Here is an 18,405-nt window from a genome sequence, read left to right as displayed (position 1 = left end):
GCAATGATGTTACTGTGAAAAGCCCTGAATCGCCACATTGGGTACACAGAGGGAGAATTCAGAAGGTCCAAATTACTTAACAGCACATCTTTCGGGACTTGAGGGAGGAAACCCGGAGGAAACCCACGCAGACGGGAGAATGTGCAGACTCCGCATAGACAGTGACCCAAGCCGGGAATCGAACCCGGGTCCCTGGCGCTGTGGAGCGACAGTGCTAACCACTGTGCTACTGTGCCGCCCTTGCTTTTCCAAACATCAACCAGTCTCGTCTGCTGGCAATACAATGAGTTCACAGAGAAAAACCCGAAGCAAAATTTCACAAAGCTCCACGGCAATGTGACATACACAGCCCGTTCCCTGGTAGAAATACAAATTAATTTCCTATCAATGCCAAGGCTTGCCTTAGTTCTCATAAACCTTGTGGATCATTTCAATCTTTTACGAAATAACGTCAGATGCCAGTTCTTTAGCTAAGTAAGCCACCTGATGTGTTATAACCCTCATCCTTTTACTTTGGCAAATAATTCAAAAGGTAGCTTATGCCGGTGTGGGTTGTCAGTCTCTTGAACACTGAACTTAAATTTGAAACTCAATTTTTAAAACTAAAAAGTTATACCTCTAAAAGATAAAAATGTAACTTCAGGTATGCGTAACACGCTCAAAAAAGGAAATCGACCACCAGTTGGCCAATTTTGTGTTTCATGGTTTTATCCCTCTCGCTGCTTCCGTGATTGTTTCTTTCTGAAAAATTTGAAGATTTGCTTACTCTCATTTTAGTTTTCCCCATCATGTGACTGCTTTATTCCAGAATACAGATATCTTATGTAAAGAAAAAGTGAGAGAGAAATGTTTAGTATATTCTAGCTTAGTCTCACCACAATACTGGCTTCTAACGCACCAGGTGATTTGGCGAAGGCAAATGCAGGTGAAATGCACACTGAAACAAATCCTAAATTCCATTATTTGAAAGCAATTTGACATGTACTCACTTGCGTCCAACGTGTCTGGTTAAACGCACCATAAGCATACGGGCCTCCTCTGGGTTTGACTGTGTATTCTTGACAAATGAGATTGGTTTCTGCAGTCCGTGCTTTTCCAAAATTTCTGAAACACTAAAGTAAATAATTACAAGTAATCAGTTAAAGCAATAACTCACGACTTAAAATGTAGCTTTCTATGGCAGAGCAGAGATTAAGGAGCCAGCAGGATAACAAGCTTAAAAGGGGAATTGTGAGCAGCAGGCAAGGATGGGGCTCAATGAAAAGTAAAGTTAAAAGCTGCACTTCAGATGAAGCAGGATGAAATGAGGGTTTTTTCGAGTTGGAACCTGGAACAGTGATTGGCCAAAGTGTTGCAGATTACAGAGAGGTGAGTTGGATAGCAGAGAATAATATAGCTATAGTGGCCATCACTAAGGAGAAGGTTCTGGGAAACTGAAAGGTCTGAAGGTGGATAAATCACCTGGACCGGATGGACTACGCCTCAGGGTGCTAAAAGAGATAGCTTGAAGAGATTGTGGAGGCATTGGTGGTGATCTTTCAGGAATCACTGGAGGCAGGGAGGTTCCCAGAGGACTGGAAAGTAGCTAATGGAACACCGTTGTTTAAGAACGGAGGGAGGCAGAAGACAGGAAATTATAGGCCGGTTAGCCTGACTTTGGTCACTGGTAAGATTTAGAGTCCGTTATTAAAGATGAGACTGCAGAATACTTGGAAGTGCACGATAAAATAGGACTGAGTGAGCCAGGATTTGTTAAAGGGAGGTTGTGTCTGACAAATCTTTCTTTGAGGAGGTAACAAGGAAGTTAGACAAAGGAGAACCAGTGGACGTGATTTATTTAGATTTCCAGAAGGCCTTTGATAAGGTGCCACACAGGAGACTGTTATATAAGTAAAGAGTCCATGGTGTTAAGGGTAAGATACTGGCATGGATAGAGGATTGGCTGACTGGCAGAAGACAGAGAGTGGGAATAACGGAGTCTTTTTCAGGATGGAAGCCAGTGACTAGTGGTGTGCCTCAGGGGTCGGGGCCGAGACCACAACTTTTCACAATATACATTAATGATCTGGAACTAAAGGCACTGTTGTAGATGATACAAAGATCTGTAGTGGGACAGGTAGTATTGAGGAAGCAAGGGGGCGGCAGAAGGACTTGGACAGGCTAGGAGAGTAGGCAATGAAGTGTCAGATGAAATACAATGTGGAAAAGTGGGAGGTTATGCACTTTGGAAGAAGAAATTTAGGCATAGACTCTTTTCTAAATGGGGAAATGTTTAGGAAATCAGAAGCACACAGGGATTTGGGAGTCTTTGTTCACGATTCTCTGAAGGTTAACATGCAGGTTCAGTCGGCAGTTAGGTAGGCAAATGCAATGTTAGCATTCATGTCAAGAGGGCTAGAATACAAGACCACAGATGCTCTCTGAGGCTGTATGAGGCTCTGGTCAGACCTAATTTGGAGTATTGTGAGCAGTTTTGGGCCCCATATCTAAGGAAAGATGTGCTGGCATTGGAAAGGGTCCAGGAGGTTCACAAGAATGATCTCCCCAATCTAGAAAATTGCTTTGTGATCAGTCAATTCCATATACTAAATTGCAAGAAGTAAAATAAGTTGTTTCACTTGGAGGAATGAGTTCAGGTACCTGTACGGTGGGAAAGTGCAGATAAGTGGATCTGCTGCACTTGCATGGGATGGTGAGGAGATCCCAACAGTGATGGAGGAACAGACCAGGATATTATAGATGGAATGATCCCTTTTCAAAGGTAAGAGAGGAGGGGAAGAAAAGATGCGTTTGTTGGGGATGTTTGGTTATAATCCTCAGAGGTCAATCCAGCAACTGGTAGGGTCACACAAGATTTCAAGCTTTAGGACTTGTACTACAACAAACAAACTAATAGCAACATTGTCCAAATACTATTTAGTAGACAATATTTTCTGCTAAACTCCAGAAACGTTACCTCAATTAATTTTAAAATGACCGAAAATTCCACATTACGGTTGTACTTTATGTCTCATAGGTGAACACTTAATTTTTCAGGAACCAGTCAAAAGTGAATCTTCGCTCCCAAGGGCTTATTTCCTTTTCAAAACAAATAACTTTTAATCCCCAAGCTGACTTTCACAGTTAGAGTTACCCTGGAGAATTCTCCTGCGAGTTAAGGTGAACCGAATCTCCCAGTTTCATTTAAATCCTCAAGAACACCGTTTCTTTAATCAGAGTGTGAGCTCCCATCATCATTCTGTGCAGTGAGCATGAGAAACTGGCTGCCTCTATACCATGGCTCACTCTGTAGACATATCTGACTGATGTTCAGGGATATCTTAAGAAAAACCTTGTAACCCAATATTATAAGGGCTTGGTATGGACTCATTCCATCTCAAAGCCCATCTTCATGGAAACATGAATCATCTGGGCTTTGTATCCAGGCAGAAATGTGAATTAGCTGTCCTTTAGACCCCCATTACAATCACAGGAGTCCGATGGGTTCAAACAAGCCCCACTGTTAGACCTCCACCCCTCAGTGGGGATGCTTGTAATCCATGAGCCTTACCGAGACATTGGGTTGTCCCCGTGGGTGTCGTGGGGGTTATTATATAGCTCCCCCCAAACCACACCCCCTCCAAGTCCTGAAGCCCCTCGGTAGTATTAAGTGGAGGAGGCATCCTTCTTTGCTTTGCCCTCAGTTGCATTCCCAGTGGTTGCAGGGCTGGGGCGGGGGGCATGCAATGCATTTGAGCGTTGCTTCCCCGCCAATCATCTGGAGGTGCTGCCAGCGACCGCTGCCTAGTCAAAGTGTCGTCTGAGACTATGCTCACTTGTGACTCCATGTCTGACCCGGAGTCTTCCAACCGTGCATCTTAGTCTCTGGGTTGTGTTGCCCCTTGGGTGATGGGCATGATGGATGGAGGACTGACTTACCCTGTGGGGCTGGTCCTGGTACAGCTCCCTGCTTTTAAGATGGTCTAGTGTGCTTTTGCACCATCCACTCCTTGGTTTTCACCATATATGACACCGGTCCAGTCCTTCCCACTATGGTCCTGGTATCCACTGGGCACTGTTTCTGAAGTTCTGGATACATACAGTGTCTCCTGGCTGAAAATCTCTTGTCCTGCATCTGTCTGCTGTGGCATTGTTTCTGGAGATCCTTTCTCCACTCCACTTTCCCAACAATATTAAGGAATGTCAAGCTAAGGCAGGTCCTCAGACAGGAACCCATTAATAGTTCCACCGGCGCCACTCCGGTCATTCTGTGGTGTGGTACAATAGCTGAATAGGAACCATTTCAATGGATCCTGTGGCCTGCTTCTTCATGTCCCTCTTAACATCTGTAACGCCTTCTCAGCCAGGCCGTTTGAAGAGGGGACAGTCCATTCAACTTCACCAAGTGTGAAAAGTTCTCTCCAGTAAAAGGGGTGCCATTATCTGTAATGAGTGGAGGTTTCGAAAGACGTCCAACCATTCTGAATGGGCGTCCACTATTAGCAGGAACATCAAGCCTTGAAAAGGTCCGGTGAAGTCAGCAAGCAACCGTACCCAGTTTGGCATTTCTGACACATGGTGCATTGCGGCACCAACCGCTTGATGTCGCCATCAAGTCCTGGCAGCTATATATAGTTCCTAGTGAGCATCTTCATCTTGGACACTCCCAGATGTCTATTGTGCAACTCCTGTAATATGGTCTTTCTGCATTGGCTCGGGACCTGCACAGGAGAATGCCGTCCTCCATGCTCAGCTCTTGTTGCTTTAGCGTGAAATCTGCAGCTCCTCAGGTAGTACAAGGGCAGCACGGTAGCATAGTGGTTAGCATTGTGGCTTCACAGCGCCAGGGTCCCAGGTTCGATTCCCTGCTTGGTCACTGTCTGTGCGGAGTCTGCAGGTTCTCCCTGTGTTTGTGTGCGTTTCCTCCGGGTGCTCCGGTTTTCTCCCACAGTTCAAAGACGTGCAGGTTAGGTGGATTGGCCATGATAAATTGCCCTTAGTGTCCAAAAAGGTCAGGAGGGATTATTGGGTTAAGGGGATAGGGTTAAAATGAGGGCTTAAGTGGGTCGGTGCAGACCCGATGGGCCGAATGGCCTCCTTCTGCACTGTATGTTCTATGTTCTAGTCTTCACTGCTGTTCCCGATGTAGGACGATGTGGCGTAACTTCGCTAAGGTCGGGTCCTTTTGCGTCCACTCACGAATCTGTGAGGCTATGACCGGCAAAGTGTCCATTAAATTAAGGCCGGCGTGATATCGTCTGCCACTGACGAGGATGAGGGATGTTCGGCAATGGGAGTCGGTGCAAAGCGTCCGATTTGCACGCCCGGGCGATACTTGAACACATACTCATATGTCGCCAATAGTTGCGCCCAACGATGTAAATTTCCTCCTTGAACAAGCCAAGCAAGTCTGTGATTTGTTATGATCGCAAAGCATTGCCCATAAACGTATTAAACATATTGGTGGAACATCTTGACCACGAAGATGATGACCAGCTCTTCCTTCTCGATCCGAGTGCATCAATGTTCTGCATTGGCCTCTCCATCCCACCGTCTATCTGGTGGGACAACACTGCCCCAAAGCCACACGAAGAGGCATCACGTGATCAAGAATGGCCTGGAAGGGTCGTAACGCATCAGTAGCCTTCAGGATGACAGTTCTCACTTCACCTTGGCTAACGCCTCAGCTTGCGGAACCCTGCATGCTCAGTCCTGTTTTTCTTTTTAAGAAATACATGCAGGGATGCCAGGATGGTTGGCAAGTTTGGGATGAATTTGCTGAAATAATTTACGAGTCTGAGGAGCGACCATAGTTCAGTCGCATTCTCAGTGTGAGAGCCTGTTTGAGACCCGTACCTTCTCCTCAATCGGGTGCAAGCCACACTTGTCAACCCAGTACCCTAGGTATGTGACCTCTTCTGCGTGAAAAACGCACTTGCCGCTTTTTAGGTACACACCTGCCTCTGAGGACCTCACATCATCCAACTGAATTGCCACCATTGAAAGCCTGTGGATGATGCCCGAAAACCCTCTGAAAAACCACACAGACAGACGATGCCTCGAATGTATGTCTGGCATATTTGTTTCGATGGCCACAAGCCTTCTGGATGCTGTGTCTAGCTCCAATTAGAGGTATGCGTGACCCATGTCTAGTTTTGAGAAGGAGTGCCCTCCAGCCAACTTCACATAGAGATTCTCCTTGTGTGACATCGGGTACCTGTCCGACCGAGAGGCCTTAATCATCATTAACTTGCAATTGTCACACGTGTGATAGTTTTTTTCTGGCTTCAGCATCCAGCTTACAGGCGCTGGCCATTCTGAGAACCGTCCAGGACGAATGATTCCCAGGCTTTCCAGCCGGTGGAGCTCGTCATCCACCTTTGTCAACAAGGCATAAGGAACTGGGCCGGCCCTAAAATACCTGGTCTACTTCAATTTTGGTCATGCCACCTTTGATTTTTCGCAGGCCATCCTGGTAAATCTCCAGGTATTTCCCTAGGATTTCGTACAATCTCCCAGTGCCCATCTTAAAAATCTGCTGCCAGATCAGGAGGAGCATCTCAGCCAGTCACAGACCAACAAACTAGGTCCGGCCCTCGTACCACGATGAATCGCAAACGGAAGGATTGCTGCCCGAAGGCAACTGGAGTCATCGTCATACCCGCTATGGCCAAAGGTTCTCCTGTGTATGTTGCCAAAGTCCCCTCATTATCCCTCAGGTCCAGCCATTGGATTCCTGTCCAGACTTTCTGGTACATCTGCCGTCCTATTTGCCGTCCAACAACAGCTAGTGTCAATTTTAATTTCAAGCAAATGGCCATTGACCTGGATGATGACTTTGATGGGGGCAATTCTTGGTGCGACGATGCAGTTTATCTGCATGCACTCGTCCTTGTCGGGCTGCGCCAGCTGTAAAGCCCTGGCTCTAGTGCGCGTGCCGGACAACTTTTCGGGCAGTGGCTGGGTCCCAGAAGCTCTACCCCTTAGGGGCCATTGCTCGTCTGAATGGGGAGGCGTCCAACACTATTCACCTCCATCTCGAGTGACCTGGAGTTCCTAGACTCCCTTCTTCACGTTTTAACGTGACAGAGATATCTCTATGGCCCGTTTATGGTCTAAAGATTGTTTAGCCAGTAACTTCTGTTGGGTCTCCATGTTGTTGGTTCTGCAGACAAGGCGGTCCCTCAGTATCTCTAGAAGTGATGGCCCATAATTGCAATGCTCGGCCAGCTTGCGCAGATGTGCCTAAAATTCTGAGACTGACTCCCTGGGGTTCTTCCGGCCGTATTGAATCTGTACCTTTGGAAAATTACCAATGGTTTGGGGTCATAATGGTCCAATTCATCAAAATATTTGCAATCCTGGGCCACAGGGTGGGTCAGCCTTTGATGATGCTAAAGGTTGGATCCCCACAGGCGGTCAGGAGTATCACCTTCTGGTGGTCATCCTCTATAATGGCACTCGCCCGAAAAAGGTAAAGCATTCGCTCAGTGTACTGGGCCCAGTCTTCTACACTTGTGTTAAAAGCATAGAGTCTCCCAAACAGCGCCATTTTAAAATCTGCTCTGACCTTGGTCCTCTGTAGCTATATTCATCCGTGGTCTGGACATCCAGAATTGCTGCCTGTGGTTCTGTTTTTCCTCGTCCCCAGTATTACAATTACAGCAGTCCCGCGAAGAGTTTAAATAGGAAGATTCATTCAACAAGCCAAACCAAATAAGCAGGAAGTACATCTCGTCACAGCAGGGACCATCCAAAGTTGTCGGTCGGTTCCCCTCCTGGCTTTTTTTTTTATTGGTGGGTTTTAATGAGCCTCGCTGTTAGACCTTCGGTCCTAGCGGGGGAGCTCGTATTCCACCAGCCCCACGAGGAAATAAATCGGGTCTCCCCAACTCCATTTTAACTTGAAATTAAATAGACAGTTTAAATTATAACAATCTGCACAACCTTACCTTCCTAACATTTGCCTGCGAGACATGGAGACAAAGATGCCCTTGCCATTGAAAACACATTTAAACATCTTCCACCTTCTTCTCAATAAATGAATCTGGGCTCATCACTGTCCCCATTAAAACTAAGCCATTTAGGCACGTTGCCGAGCAAGTCGCATGGCCCCTTTTCAGTATTTGATATTATCCAAATTAAACGGACAGTTCCAAGACATAAGCAAACTTATAAACTTCACATTTGTATCAGTTTGTGGCGAAGTGGAATGGAGTGATTGATTTCATTGCCTGGATTTATCATTATTATATTCTTCCCCATCCTTAAAAAAGCGGAGATTTTCTTCTTCTGGAACTCTGCAAACAGGAAAAATTCATGAAACTTGAATGTTTCTTCTTCCCAGATGGTTATTGTTGCGAACCTCTTTCCCAAGCCCAGCTTCGCATTACATTGAGCAAACTGGAGATGGATGAAGTGAAATGGGAATAGTGAAAAAATGCAGAAAGGAAATATCTTGTCACTATTACTCCTTCAAAACAGGGAGGAAAATGCAAATACATATTTATATTGCAATTTATTACTGAGAATGCATGAGTAAGTTTTTAGCTTTGTGTCTTTAAAAATTCTACCTTAGATGTTGTTCCAACAAGTCAACCTGATCATGTAGAGTTTTTGTCACTTCTGTTTCATGGCTGTAATAAAATAAAATGGGAAAAAAAAGTAAATACCTGCAATTAACTTGCTGACAATTTCTGGTTTCACATTCTACTGATAGTACCACTACATATGGCTCTATTTTGTACAAAACCGCAGAGCAATTACCTAACGTAAGTGTCAGCTTTTCGTCACAACCCCCTCCCCCGCCAACAACTCAAGGTTTTGACCTAATGATACACTAGGTGGAAGATGGGATATTTTGTCAAAACATACATACTTTAGCTGAGAAACCAATTAAAAAGATTGAAAATAGTTCAAAATAACCTTCCTGTGCTGTACATTTCTTTGTTCTTTGTTACAGGTTTTCATCAGCATGCAATACATTCTATTAACCTCCTGACAACCTTTGCTTGGACATGGTTTTACTCAAAGCAAGGGGTCTATATAAAAATACAACTGTAATAAAATATATTTAGCATTCGTGCGAGAGAAATTACTTTCAATATTTGAATCATGGGAAGCTGGATAAAGAAAAGGAGTGATTATAATTCCAGAAGTTTCAAGTGGTATTATGCTTGTAAGGTGCGACAGATATTGCTATCAACATTTGGAGGATATCTTCTTAAGCCAGTTTGTGAGCTGCAATAATTATCTGTATTGTCTATCATAAATGAAGAATTCAAAAATTAAGAAAAGAAAGAATACGCAAGGAATTAATCCTTCTGTGAAAACAGGTCATCCACTTTATGCTATACAGTCTTGAGTTCCAAGGCAACAATGACATTCATCTGAGACTGTAAACAATTCAAGCCCATTCACTTGACCTCTCTATGTCATTTTGTAGCCTCCTTACTGAAGTGTTGGCTAGTGTAGACTTGAGAGATGAACAGACACTTCCAACACTGATGAAGGTTCAACTCAATTTTATTAGCTACTTCTAACTAACTAACACGCGATGACTGTGGGTCTAAATTATGCTAACTTAAACTAGAGACCTAAGCCTTGTCTGAACCAGTTGATTCTCTCAGCACGTGGTGTAAGTCTGTGCTGGGCTGGATGAGTTCTTGTTACACTCTGAGGCAGCACCCAGAGTGAACGGGAACCGTGGTGCCCTCTGCCTTTACAGTGTGTGCATTCTAACTGGTGATTGGCTGCGGTGTTTGTACATGTTGATCGGTCCGTGTGTGTGTCCATCAGTGTGTGTCTGCACCATGATATATTGGTGTATATTATGACACTTACATCCTCTTCTCAAATTATTTTCCTACCCATCGTTGCTTTGTCAGCAAATTTAAATCAAAAGTGTTAGTAAGACCACAGGGATTTACCAATGTACTATGACAGGGAATTTTCAGCAGAGAAACGTGCAGACTGTAAAATTGCAACTGCAACCGCACTATTTAAGAGAAGAGGGCAATTAAGATCTTAGCTGTTCATTTGACATCAGCTGAATGGGAAAAGTTAGAATCTATTATAAGGGGGGGTGATAACTGGATATCTAGAAAACAATGGTAAAATTGTGCAGGGTCAACATGGATCCACAAAAAGAAAAATCATGCTCGACAAACTTAGAAGTTTTTGGGGATGTTACTTGCAGCATGAAGGAGAACCAATGGACGTGAAGTACTTGGGTTTTCAGAAGGTTTTTGATAAGGCCCCACACAAGAGGTTGATAAATAAAATTAGAGCACATGGGATTGGGGGAAATACAAAATATGTATAGATTGAAAATTGGTTAAGACAGAAGGCAGAGAGTAGGAATAAAAGGATCATTCTCAGGATGGCTAGGTTGTTACTAGTGGGGCACAGCAAGGAGAAGTGCTATGTCCACAGCTGTTCACAATCTAAATTATTTATATGTGGGCATCAATTGTAATATTGCTAAATTTGTTGTGAAAACCAAACTAGGTAGGAATGCAAGTTGTGAGGAAGATGCATAGAGGCTTCAAGAGGACTTGGACAGGACAAATGATTGGGCTAGAACATAGCAGATGGAATATAAAGCGAATAAGTGTGAAGTTTTTCCACTTTGGTAGAAAAAACAGAAAGGCTTAATATTTTAAAAGGTGAGAGGTTGGGAAGAGTAGATATCAAAAGGGGCCTGTTCATGTGTCACTAAAAGTTAGCATGCAGGTGCAGCAAGCAATTTGGAGGGTAAATGATATGTTGGTCTTCATCGTGAGGGGATTTGAGTACAGGAGTGAGGATATGTTGCTGCATTTATATAGGGCCCAGTGACATCTCACCTGGAGTTCTGTACAGTATTGATCTCGTGTCTCAGGAAAACAAAACATGTACCACAGAGGGAATGCAATGGAAGGTTACTAGATTGATCCCTGGGATGACAAGATTGCCTTACGAGGAGAGATTGAGGAGACGGAGTCTATATTCCCTGGAGTTTGGAACAATGAGGGCTGACCAACAGGGCTTGACAGGCTAAATGTAGATGCTTCCTCTGGCTGATGATTTTAAAACCAGGAGGCATGATTTCAGAATACGAAGAAGTTAATTTACGAAGTCTTACAACACCAGGTTAAAGTCCAACAAGTTGGTTTTGAATCACTAGCTTTCGGAGCTCAACTCCTTCCTCAGGTGACCTGTTGGACTTCTTACTGTGCCCAACCCAGTCCAACGCCGCCATCTTCACATCAAGTGTAGCCACCCGAGTTGGCCACTTCCCAAGTTAAAATGGAGAAACACAAGGAACGCAGGGAAAATTGGACAATCCCAGAGAAACAAGCAGTTTGCAGACTTTACCTGTGTATTCTGCCTGCAAAGAAAGCAGACAGCACTGAAACCAGCAGCCATGCATATTAATGAGCGATTCCCGGGCACAATAGTAACAATCAAAGGTGATCGAAGTAAAGCTAGACTTCTCGGCGCCTACAGGAGTCCAAGACAAAAGAAGCAAACGGGCACCCAAGGACCGCCCAGCGATCAGGAAACAGCCCCAGTATTGGGGAATTCAAACCAATCGATTGGTATGGGATCCAATCGATTGGAAGTAAGCTCGGGGTCCGCCCAAAAGGGCGCGAAGTCCCTGAGGACTATAAGATAGTGCCCCCAAGGTCAGTTCACTCTCTTAGCCGGCCCTCCCAGCAGAACATCTTAGCAGCTCTCGAAGAACTTGACCGTAAGAAGGAGAGGCCTGGCCAACTGCTGCACCTCAAGTAAGTGTCCAGTCTACGCACGGTACGAGGTAGACGCTCCTGACCCCTTAGTCCGTACCAGCTGGAAGCATGCAGACTCAGGAGCGAGCAAGAGGCCATTGTTCCATGACCCAGCGGGTTCCCTTATCCAGCTAAGTACTGGCCTGTTAGTGGTAGGAATAGCCTAGTCTTTTAGTATTGTTATGCATGAGTAGCGATTAACTGTGTATTCATAAACGTGTTTTGATTTGAACCTTACTAATTGGTGTATTGAGTCATTGATCTGAACTTGAACCTTGTGGTGGTATCATAAGGATACCTGGCGACTCTAGAGCCAAGTAATAAAACAGAGCCAATTGAGTGTAAAGCGCACTCACCAGAACGAGCAACACAAGATAATTTAAGACAGAGATGAGGAAGAATTTCTTCATGCAGAGAGTGTTGAATCTTTAGAATTCTCTACCCCAGATGGCTGATGCAATCAGTAAGCATGTTCAAGACAGAAATTGAACATTTTCTGGAGACTAATGACAGCAAGAGATATGGAGATAGTGCAACAGAATGGTGTTGAGGCATTTATCAGCCATGATCTAATTGAATGGCGGACCAGCCTCAATGGGCCAAATAAACCACTCCCAGTCCACGTTCCTAATATTATGGGTTCATGCCAGTGTTTATGATTCACACGGGTGTCCTTCCACACTTTTTCAACTAACTTCCCACACATATCCTTCTATTCCTTTACGAACCATGTGCAATCTACGACAGTGATGTGCAACCTAGGCTAGTGAGTGGGACACATGAGTAGCTGGCTGTAAAATTGAAATCAGCTTGTTCACTAACCATATCCCATGAATAAGACTAAATCCATTTAATGCATGCCAAATCTTTCAGAAATAATAGAAAATTCTGAATAATTTATATATGGATAGAACTATCAACTTAAAACAGTAAAAAAATGTTTACACTTTGCACAGTCAATGTTGTGAGCGAACAGCATGCACCTCCCTTCACATGCCCTTGCTTTACATGCGCATCCCTTCAGTTATACATGGAGGAAAAAAAACTACATGAATGTAAATCAACTGAATGTGACAACCCCGCACATGGGCAACAATCAACAAAATGTCTCTTGGGCTGCACTCAGAATCCAGATGGGCCGCATGTGATCCCTGGGATGCATGTTATCCACCACTGATCTACGGTACCTTCCCCTTAAATGCATCTCTGCCAGTTGCCTCAACTACTCCATTAGGAATAATAATTATTTCCTGAATTCCTCTGCCTGCCCCAAGGCAAGATATTTGTTCATGCCATGAACCTCAATCACAAGCAAAAAAATCGGGATATTTTTGGAAATATATGAGATAGAAGAAGAGAGAGAGCATAATGTCAATGATTTGCTTTTATTAATGGTTTTCTGAATAATTATTGTTCTCTTACAAATCAACCAACTTATAAATCTTCACAATTTTGATCATACTTACCCAAAACCTCTCTGTGGTAAACATTCAAGCACATCATAACAGAGAGACAGCTGATTATCTCGGTCGCAGTTGTAGAGACAATCCAGGGCTACTGCCATTAACTGGTGATGGTCAGGAATAATTTTTTGCTGACACTAATTGAAAAAAGAAGAGGGATGGAATAAACCAAATTTCTGTTGTAGCTTAGGAAGAAAAATGCTAATTTTATAACTTGTTGGGCAGCACGGTGGGCTAGTGGTTAGCACAACCGCCTCACGGCGCTGAGGTCCCAGGTTCGATCCCGGCTCTGGGTCACTGTCCGTGTGGAGTTTGCACATTCTCCCTGTGTCTGCGTGGTTTCGCCCCCACAACCCAAAAATGTGCAAGCTAGGTGGATTGGCCACGCTAAATTGCCCCTTAATTGGAAAAAATAATTGGGTAATCTAAATTTATTTTAAAAAAATGTTATAACTTGTTCTTATTGCTTATTTCGTCGTTCTTAAAAATGAAACATCCAAATTGGCGTAAAAAAGGCAAGTTACTCAATTGAGTTTAAACATTTGGGTAAGCAAATAACAAAATTAAGAAATCAACCAACACCATTAAAACAGACAAGCAAAACATCAAATATGCAGAATTTAGAGACTCCCAAAGATGAACAAACTAGACACTATGCAATTATTGGTATGAAGCTAAGAACACTGCTAGCCTGGTAGTTTGACCATAATTCTTATATTAAGTATCCCTTATGTCATACTGTCTCAGTAACTAAATGAACAGTAGAAATTGTGTCTGATTCTGCACATTTCAATTTAGATGACCTATTAATTGTAAAGTAGAATCCCACCAGAAATGAAAGACACAGTATGCCATTATGACAATGTGCTGTGTCACACCATGGTAGATCAATGGTTGCTTTCGACAATTCCCTATTTCAGAAATGTCAAAGAGGTGCTTATGCCAATCATTTTCCTAAAGGGATAGAGACAACAAGTACGGTTAAGCCAGTACTTGAAAAATGCAGCACAGACCTAGGAACTAGCTGCTTAAACTGTGCCCTTGGTCAGGGAACTACATATGGTACAAAAGTCACAGAGCAACAGTTAAAAATAACAAACATAGTTTATATTTATTAAAGCAACTAGTCAAACAAATAACAGCAACAAACATACATCAGGTTTAGATTGCTGAAATATCTTCAAAGGGTATTTTAAATCCTCTTTTGCCTCTGTTACTAAGTACTCTTTTAGCAGTTCATCTGCAAGTCCTGTATTTTTACTCTCGCAGCGGTGCAGGAATGGAACCACCCACTGGTACACATTCTTTATATACATTTCCTCAGAGGACTAAAGGGATACAAAAGAAAAACATTAAATTAAATAACATACACTTTTGGTGGAAGGGAAAAGTTAAACATCTTTAAGAAGCTTAGCACAATGTCATTACTTTTGAATAAACTAAAAATGAGGGCCAGATTTCTTCCAAAAAGGACTGTCATTTTGGGTGGGAAATCCGGTGCAAATTCTAAAGGCTGTTCCAGCGAGATTCCAATTGCAATTCTCCCACACTTAGTCATTTTTTGGAGCCCGCTGACAGTGATGTGTGGGATCCAGTCCTCACAGAGATCCCCTATCTCAAGTGAAAGCTCAGCCACCTTTCCCCACCCCTACTATCCCGGGCAGAGAATCGCCCCCGAGATAAATTATCAAAATAATTTGTGAAAATATAACACATCCAGCAATCTACAGTGCTGTTGCATGGAATAGTTAGACACTGGTTAGTTCATAACTACATACAGTTTGCATTCCATACTGGTGAGGGCATGGAGGAAATAAATAAACAAGTCACTGTCAAGAAGCCCTGCATACACTGGACAGAATTTAATGCGAGGGTGCCCTTCGACTTGGGCAGCCCATGAATGACCTGCTGGAAGCAATGGTCGTACATGGGTAAAGATCTCCACCTGCCCTAAATCCTAACAAACCTATCCCCTTGCAGGAGGCCTCGCAGCCCGATACTAGCGAACCTTTTCTGTGCACTCTATTCCTGGAGCTCCATTGCTGATCTCATGACTGGGTTTCCCGGAGTACTAACAGTGGCCAACATCCCTAGAGGTTCTGCAAGATGCTGACATTTCCCCACACTAAGATTTCACAGGGAGTGGAGGAATTCTCCTCTGAGCTTAGAGGTAGGAAAGACTGAAGCTAAGAACCCAAATACCAAATTGAAACCTAATCCCACTGGTTATCCCAAAAATGGCCACAGTGGTACTGTGATATTGTTTTCCAACTGGTAAACGGACCGTTGGCACGACTATTAAATTTCACCCTTTGTTACAATGGTTCAAGTGGAATTGGCAGAAGCTTGGGAACAAGTTCGCCATCCTTGCTTCATTCATGGAGAATAATGTTGGTATCATAGTTTTTTTTTAAATCATTGTAAGTGAAATCTTTTCATAGGAATTGTTTTTGCAAGTGAATATTGAAATGCATGGCATTGACACAAAACATCAGAAAATAAAAACTTAATGAAATCACGTTGGTACATCCTACATTGATCAGTAATTGCCTCAGTTGATCAATTTCTTTCATCTGTTGCAGTTCCTTTAGCGAAAGAGTTGGATCTGCCCCTGCTTCATATACAAGGGTTTCCAGAGTGATCAGATCATCACAGAGAACCTCTAACCCAGGGATGTTCCTCTCCTTGCCAAGGCGTACTAGAGATAAGGCGCAATCCACCTAAAGGCAGGATACAGAGCAATATTAAAATTGATCACAAGTTTTTGTCATGGATAATTCATGAAAATCATTAGTTTTTCAGTTCTCTATCCCTTTTTATCTGTTGGACACGATGCTTTACTCCACTCCATTTTAACACAAATTTATAGCAATGTCCAAAACACCAAATAACAATTTTTCCATTTCACAAACTCAATGAGATTATCATTTCATTATCAGTTTGTGAATTATCAGGCATTATATGTTGCAGACTGCAGAACTCATATCATCCATGACTCTTCAACAAAACAGAAGCAGGAGTTGCATACAATGAGGTGGAGCTGGATTTTAATCCAGGTCCCATAAGTGAGGGAAAAGGAAATGAGACACAGAGCTGTAGGTTGTGAATAGGTGAAATTCACTATTTGAATAGGTGAGTAGATAATTATCTTGTGGGTGGATATTACCCTTTCAGTAGTAACCTGCAAGTATTAAGAATTACATGGTATATATTCTATGAATCCATTTCTTAAGATAACATATGCTATTTCCATTAAAACTCTAAATATGTCAACATATATATATAATGTATTAGTAATTGATTATTTTTGAACTGTGCTGCTTTGGTATCCTAACTACTGAAATAACACTATTTATTTAGTGGTTTTAACAACAATATCAATCCTGCTACATTAGCTTTGAGTAACTAATTCCCCCATGTCAACATGTTGCATGCTACAATTCTTTTATCTAATATCTTCAGAAACGTTTATTGCATGATCAGCATATTGGTTCCATGCCAAAAGGAACTGTACTGTTGTGTCTTTATTCAAAATTTTAGTTCATATACGTTGTAAACAATGCTACTTCTGCTGCACAGTGTTCACATTTTGTAGCATGTTGCATCATATAAACCAAGTTTTCCTGTTGTTATAAAGCCAAGCATTATATTGAAAATGACTTCATGTAATTATTGGGCTGAAGCCACTGGCTGAACTTTAAAAGAGCAGAACGACAGCATTTCAATGACTGAAGCAGCTTTTAAGATGACCAAACATTGACAACTGTACCCTACAAGTTAACCAAAGCCATTGTGACGGAGCCAGACTGTCTGGAAGAACTCATTAGAGGCAATCACCTGAGAGGAATGTGAATGGCTATCTCCTGAACCATTCACAAAACATTCAGACAAACATTTGTATATCTAACTGGATGTGGAGCAATGAACAATGAAACCTGGCTGAAAAGGGAACTTTTCCAGCCATAATCTGATCATGTCTAAGCCATGGATTTGGTATGACCATGTTTGGTAAATGGTCAGTTGGTGAGTAGGGATAATATGATGAGCGAACTAATCCTATTTGTGTTAAAGAAACTGTTTATCTCCAGGTCAGAGATTAGAAGAGGCAGATCCTGAGTGAATACTATCTCTTTCTCTCCTTCCAGCCCAAGTCCAGCCAGTTGTTTGATCCACACGCCACAGGCAGTGCTTTAAGAATCATGCAGATGCTGCTGGCTCCAGAAAACATAAATAGTCTGTTAACATCTGTAAATCAATTAGGGCAAAATAAATTCACTGTATCCCTCAACCTCCAATTTAGAAAAAAATACAATCAGGTTACAAACTGTTTAGCTCCAGTTTTTCCCTGCTGGAATGTCCAATAGGAAATGAATAATGGAAAGAAGATAAACAGACTCAGGACAGACTCAAGACACCAAAAGAAGCCAAAGTGAAACAAACAGAACCCTCACAGGGAAACAGTTTAGAAAGATGGAATCAATCAAGATAACAGCATGCATGAAGCAAAAATTCCTCTCAACGAATAGGAGGTCATATTTTCTTTTATTAAATATTGTGATTCGCCTCCTTTTTCACATTTTCATCCAAATTTGCATCCACCGACAAACAATCAACGGTAACAAATACAATGTCAATCCCCTGGCCAACAATTCCTCCCTTCCTCCAACTCCCAAACAACCCTCAACATTTTAAATACAAACATCAAGCAAAAGGATTCAGGAATCCACCATCCACCCAAACAAACATACACAGTCCAATCCCCCCCAAATGTTTGATGTCATCCAATTCTTGAGTTGTCGAGCCCTTCCATCCTTCCCTCAACTCAAACTTCACCTTCTCGAGTGTTAAAAACTCCAACAGGTCCCCCAGCCACTGCTGGGCACAGGGTGGGGAAACTGACCTCCACCCCAACGGGATCCGCCTTCGGGCGATCAGCGAGGCGAAGGCCGAAACATCTGCCTCCCCACCCGCTTCCAACTACGGCAGATCCGATACCCCAAATCTGGCCTCCAGAGGACCTGGGGTCTCCTCCCCCCCCCCCCCCCCACAATGCTCACAAACATCCTCTACCGCCTCAAATAGCCAGCTCATCCTCATCTTTGTGAGGTGCGCCCTATGCACCACCTTCAGTTGCATCAGCCCCAACCTCGCGCACGAAGTTGAGGCATTAATTCTCCGGAACACCTCACATC

General features: G+C 43.1%; 1 protein-coding gene across 2 annotated transcripts in view; it reads right to left on the bottom strand.

The window, feature by feature from the left end:
* nbas (NBAS subunit of NRZ tethering complex) overlaps positions 1–18,405 on the bottom strand; it is a 339,860-nt gene that overhangs the window by 201,574 nt on the left and 119,881 nt on the right. For both annotated transcript variants that reach the window (XM_038800239.1, XM_038800240.1), the window contains exons 24-28: positions 15,748–15,933; positions 14,368–14,541; positions 13,217–13,350; positions 8,553–8,615; positions 990–1,112 (exon numbers count right to left, since the gene is read on the bottom strand). In XM_038800239.1, the coding sequence (XP_038656167.1) occupies positions 990–1,112; positions 8,553–8,615; positions 13,217–13,350; positions 14,368–14,541; positions 15,748–15,933 (680 nt within the window). The remainder of the gene's footprint in view (positions 1–989; positions 1,113–8,552; positions 8,616–13,216; positions 13,351–14,367; positions 14,542–15,747; positions 15,934–18,405) is intronic.

This window comes from Scyliorhinus canicula, chromosome 6 (genome assembly GCF_902713615.1).
Source record: "Scyliorhinus canicula chromosome 6, sScyCan1.1, whole genome shotgun sequence".
Taxonomy (NCBI): domain Eukaryota; kingdom Metazoa; phylum Chordata; class Chondrichthyes; order Carcharhiniformes; family Scyliorhinidae; genus Scyliorhinus; species Scyliorhinus canicula.
Note: the sequence above shows the minus strand (reverse complement) of the source record. Positions and strands in the feature narration are given on the sequence as shown.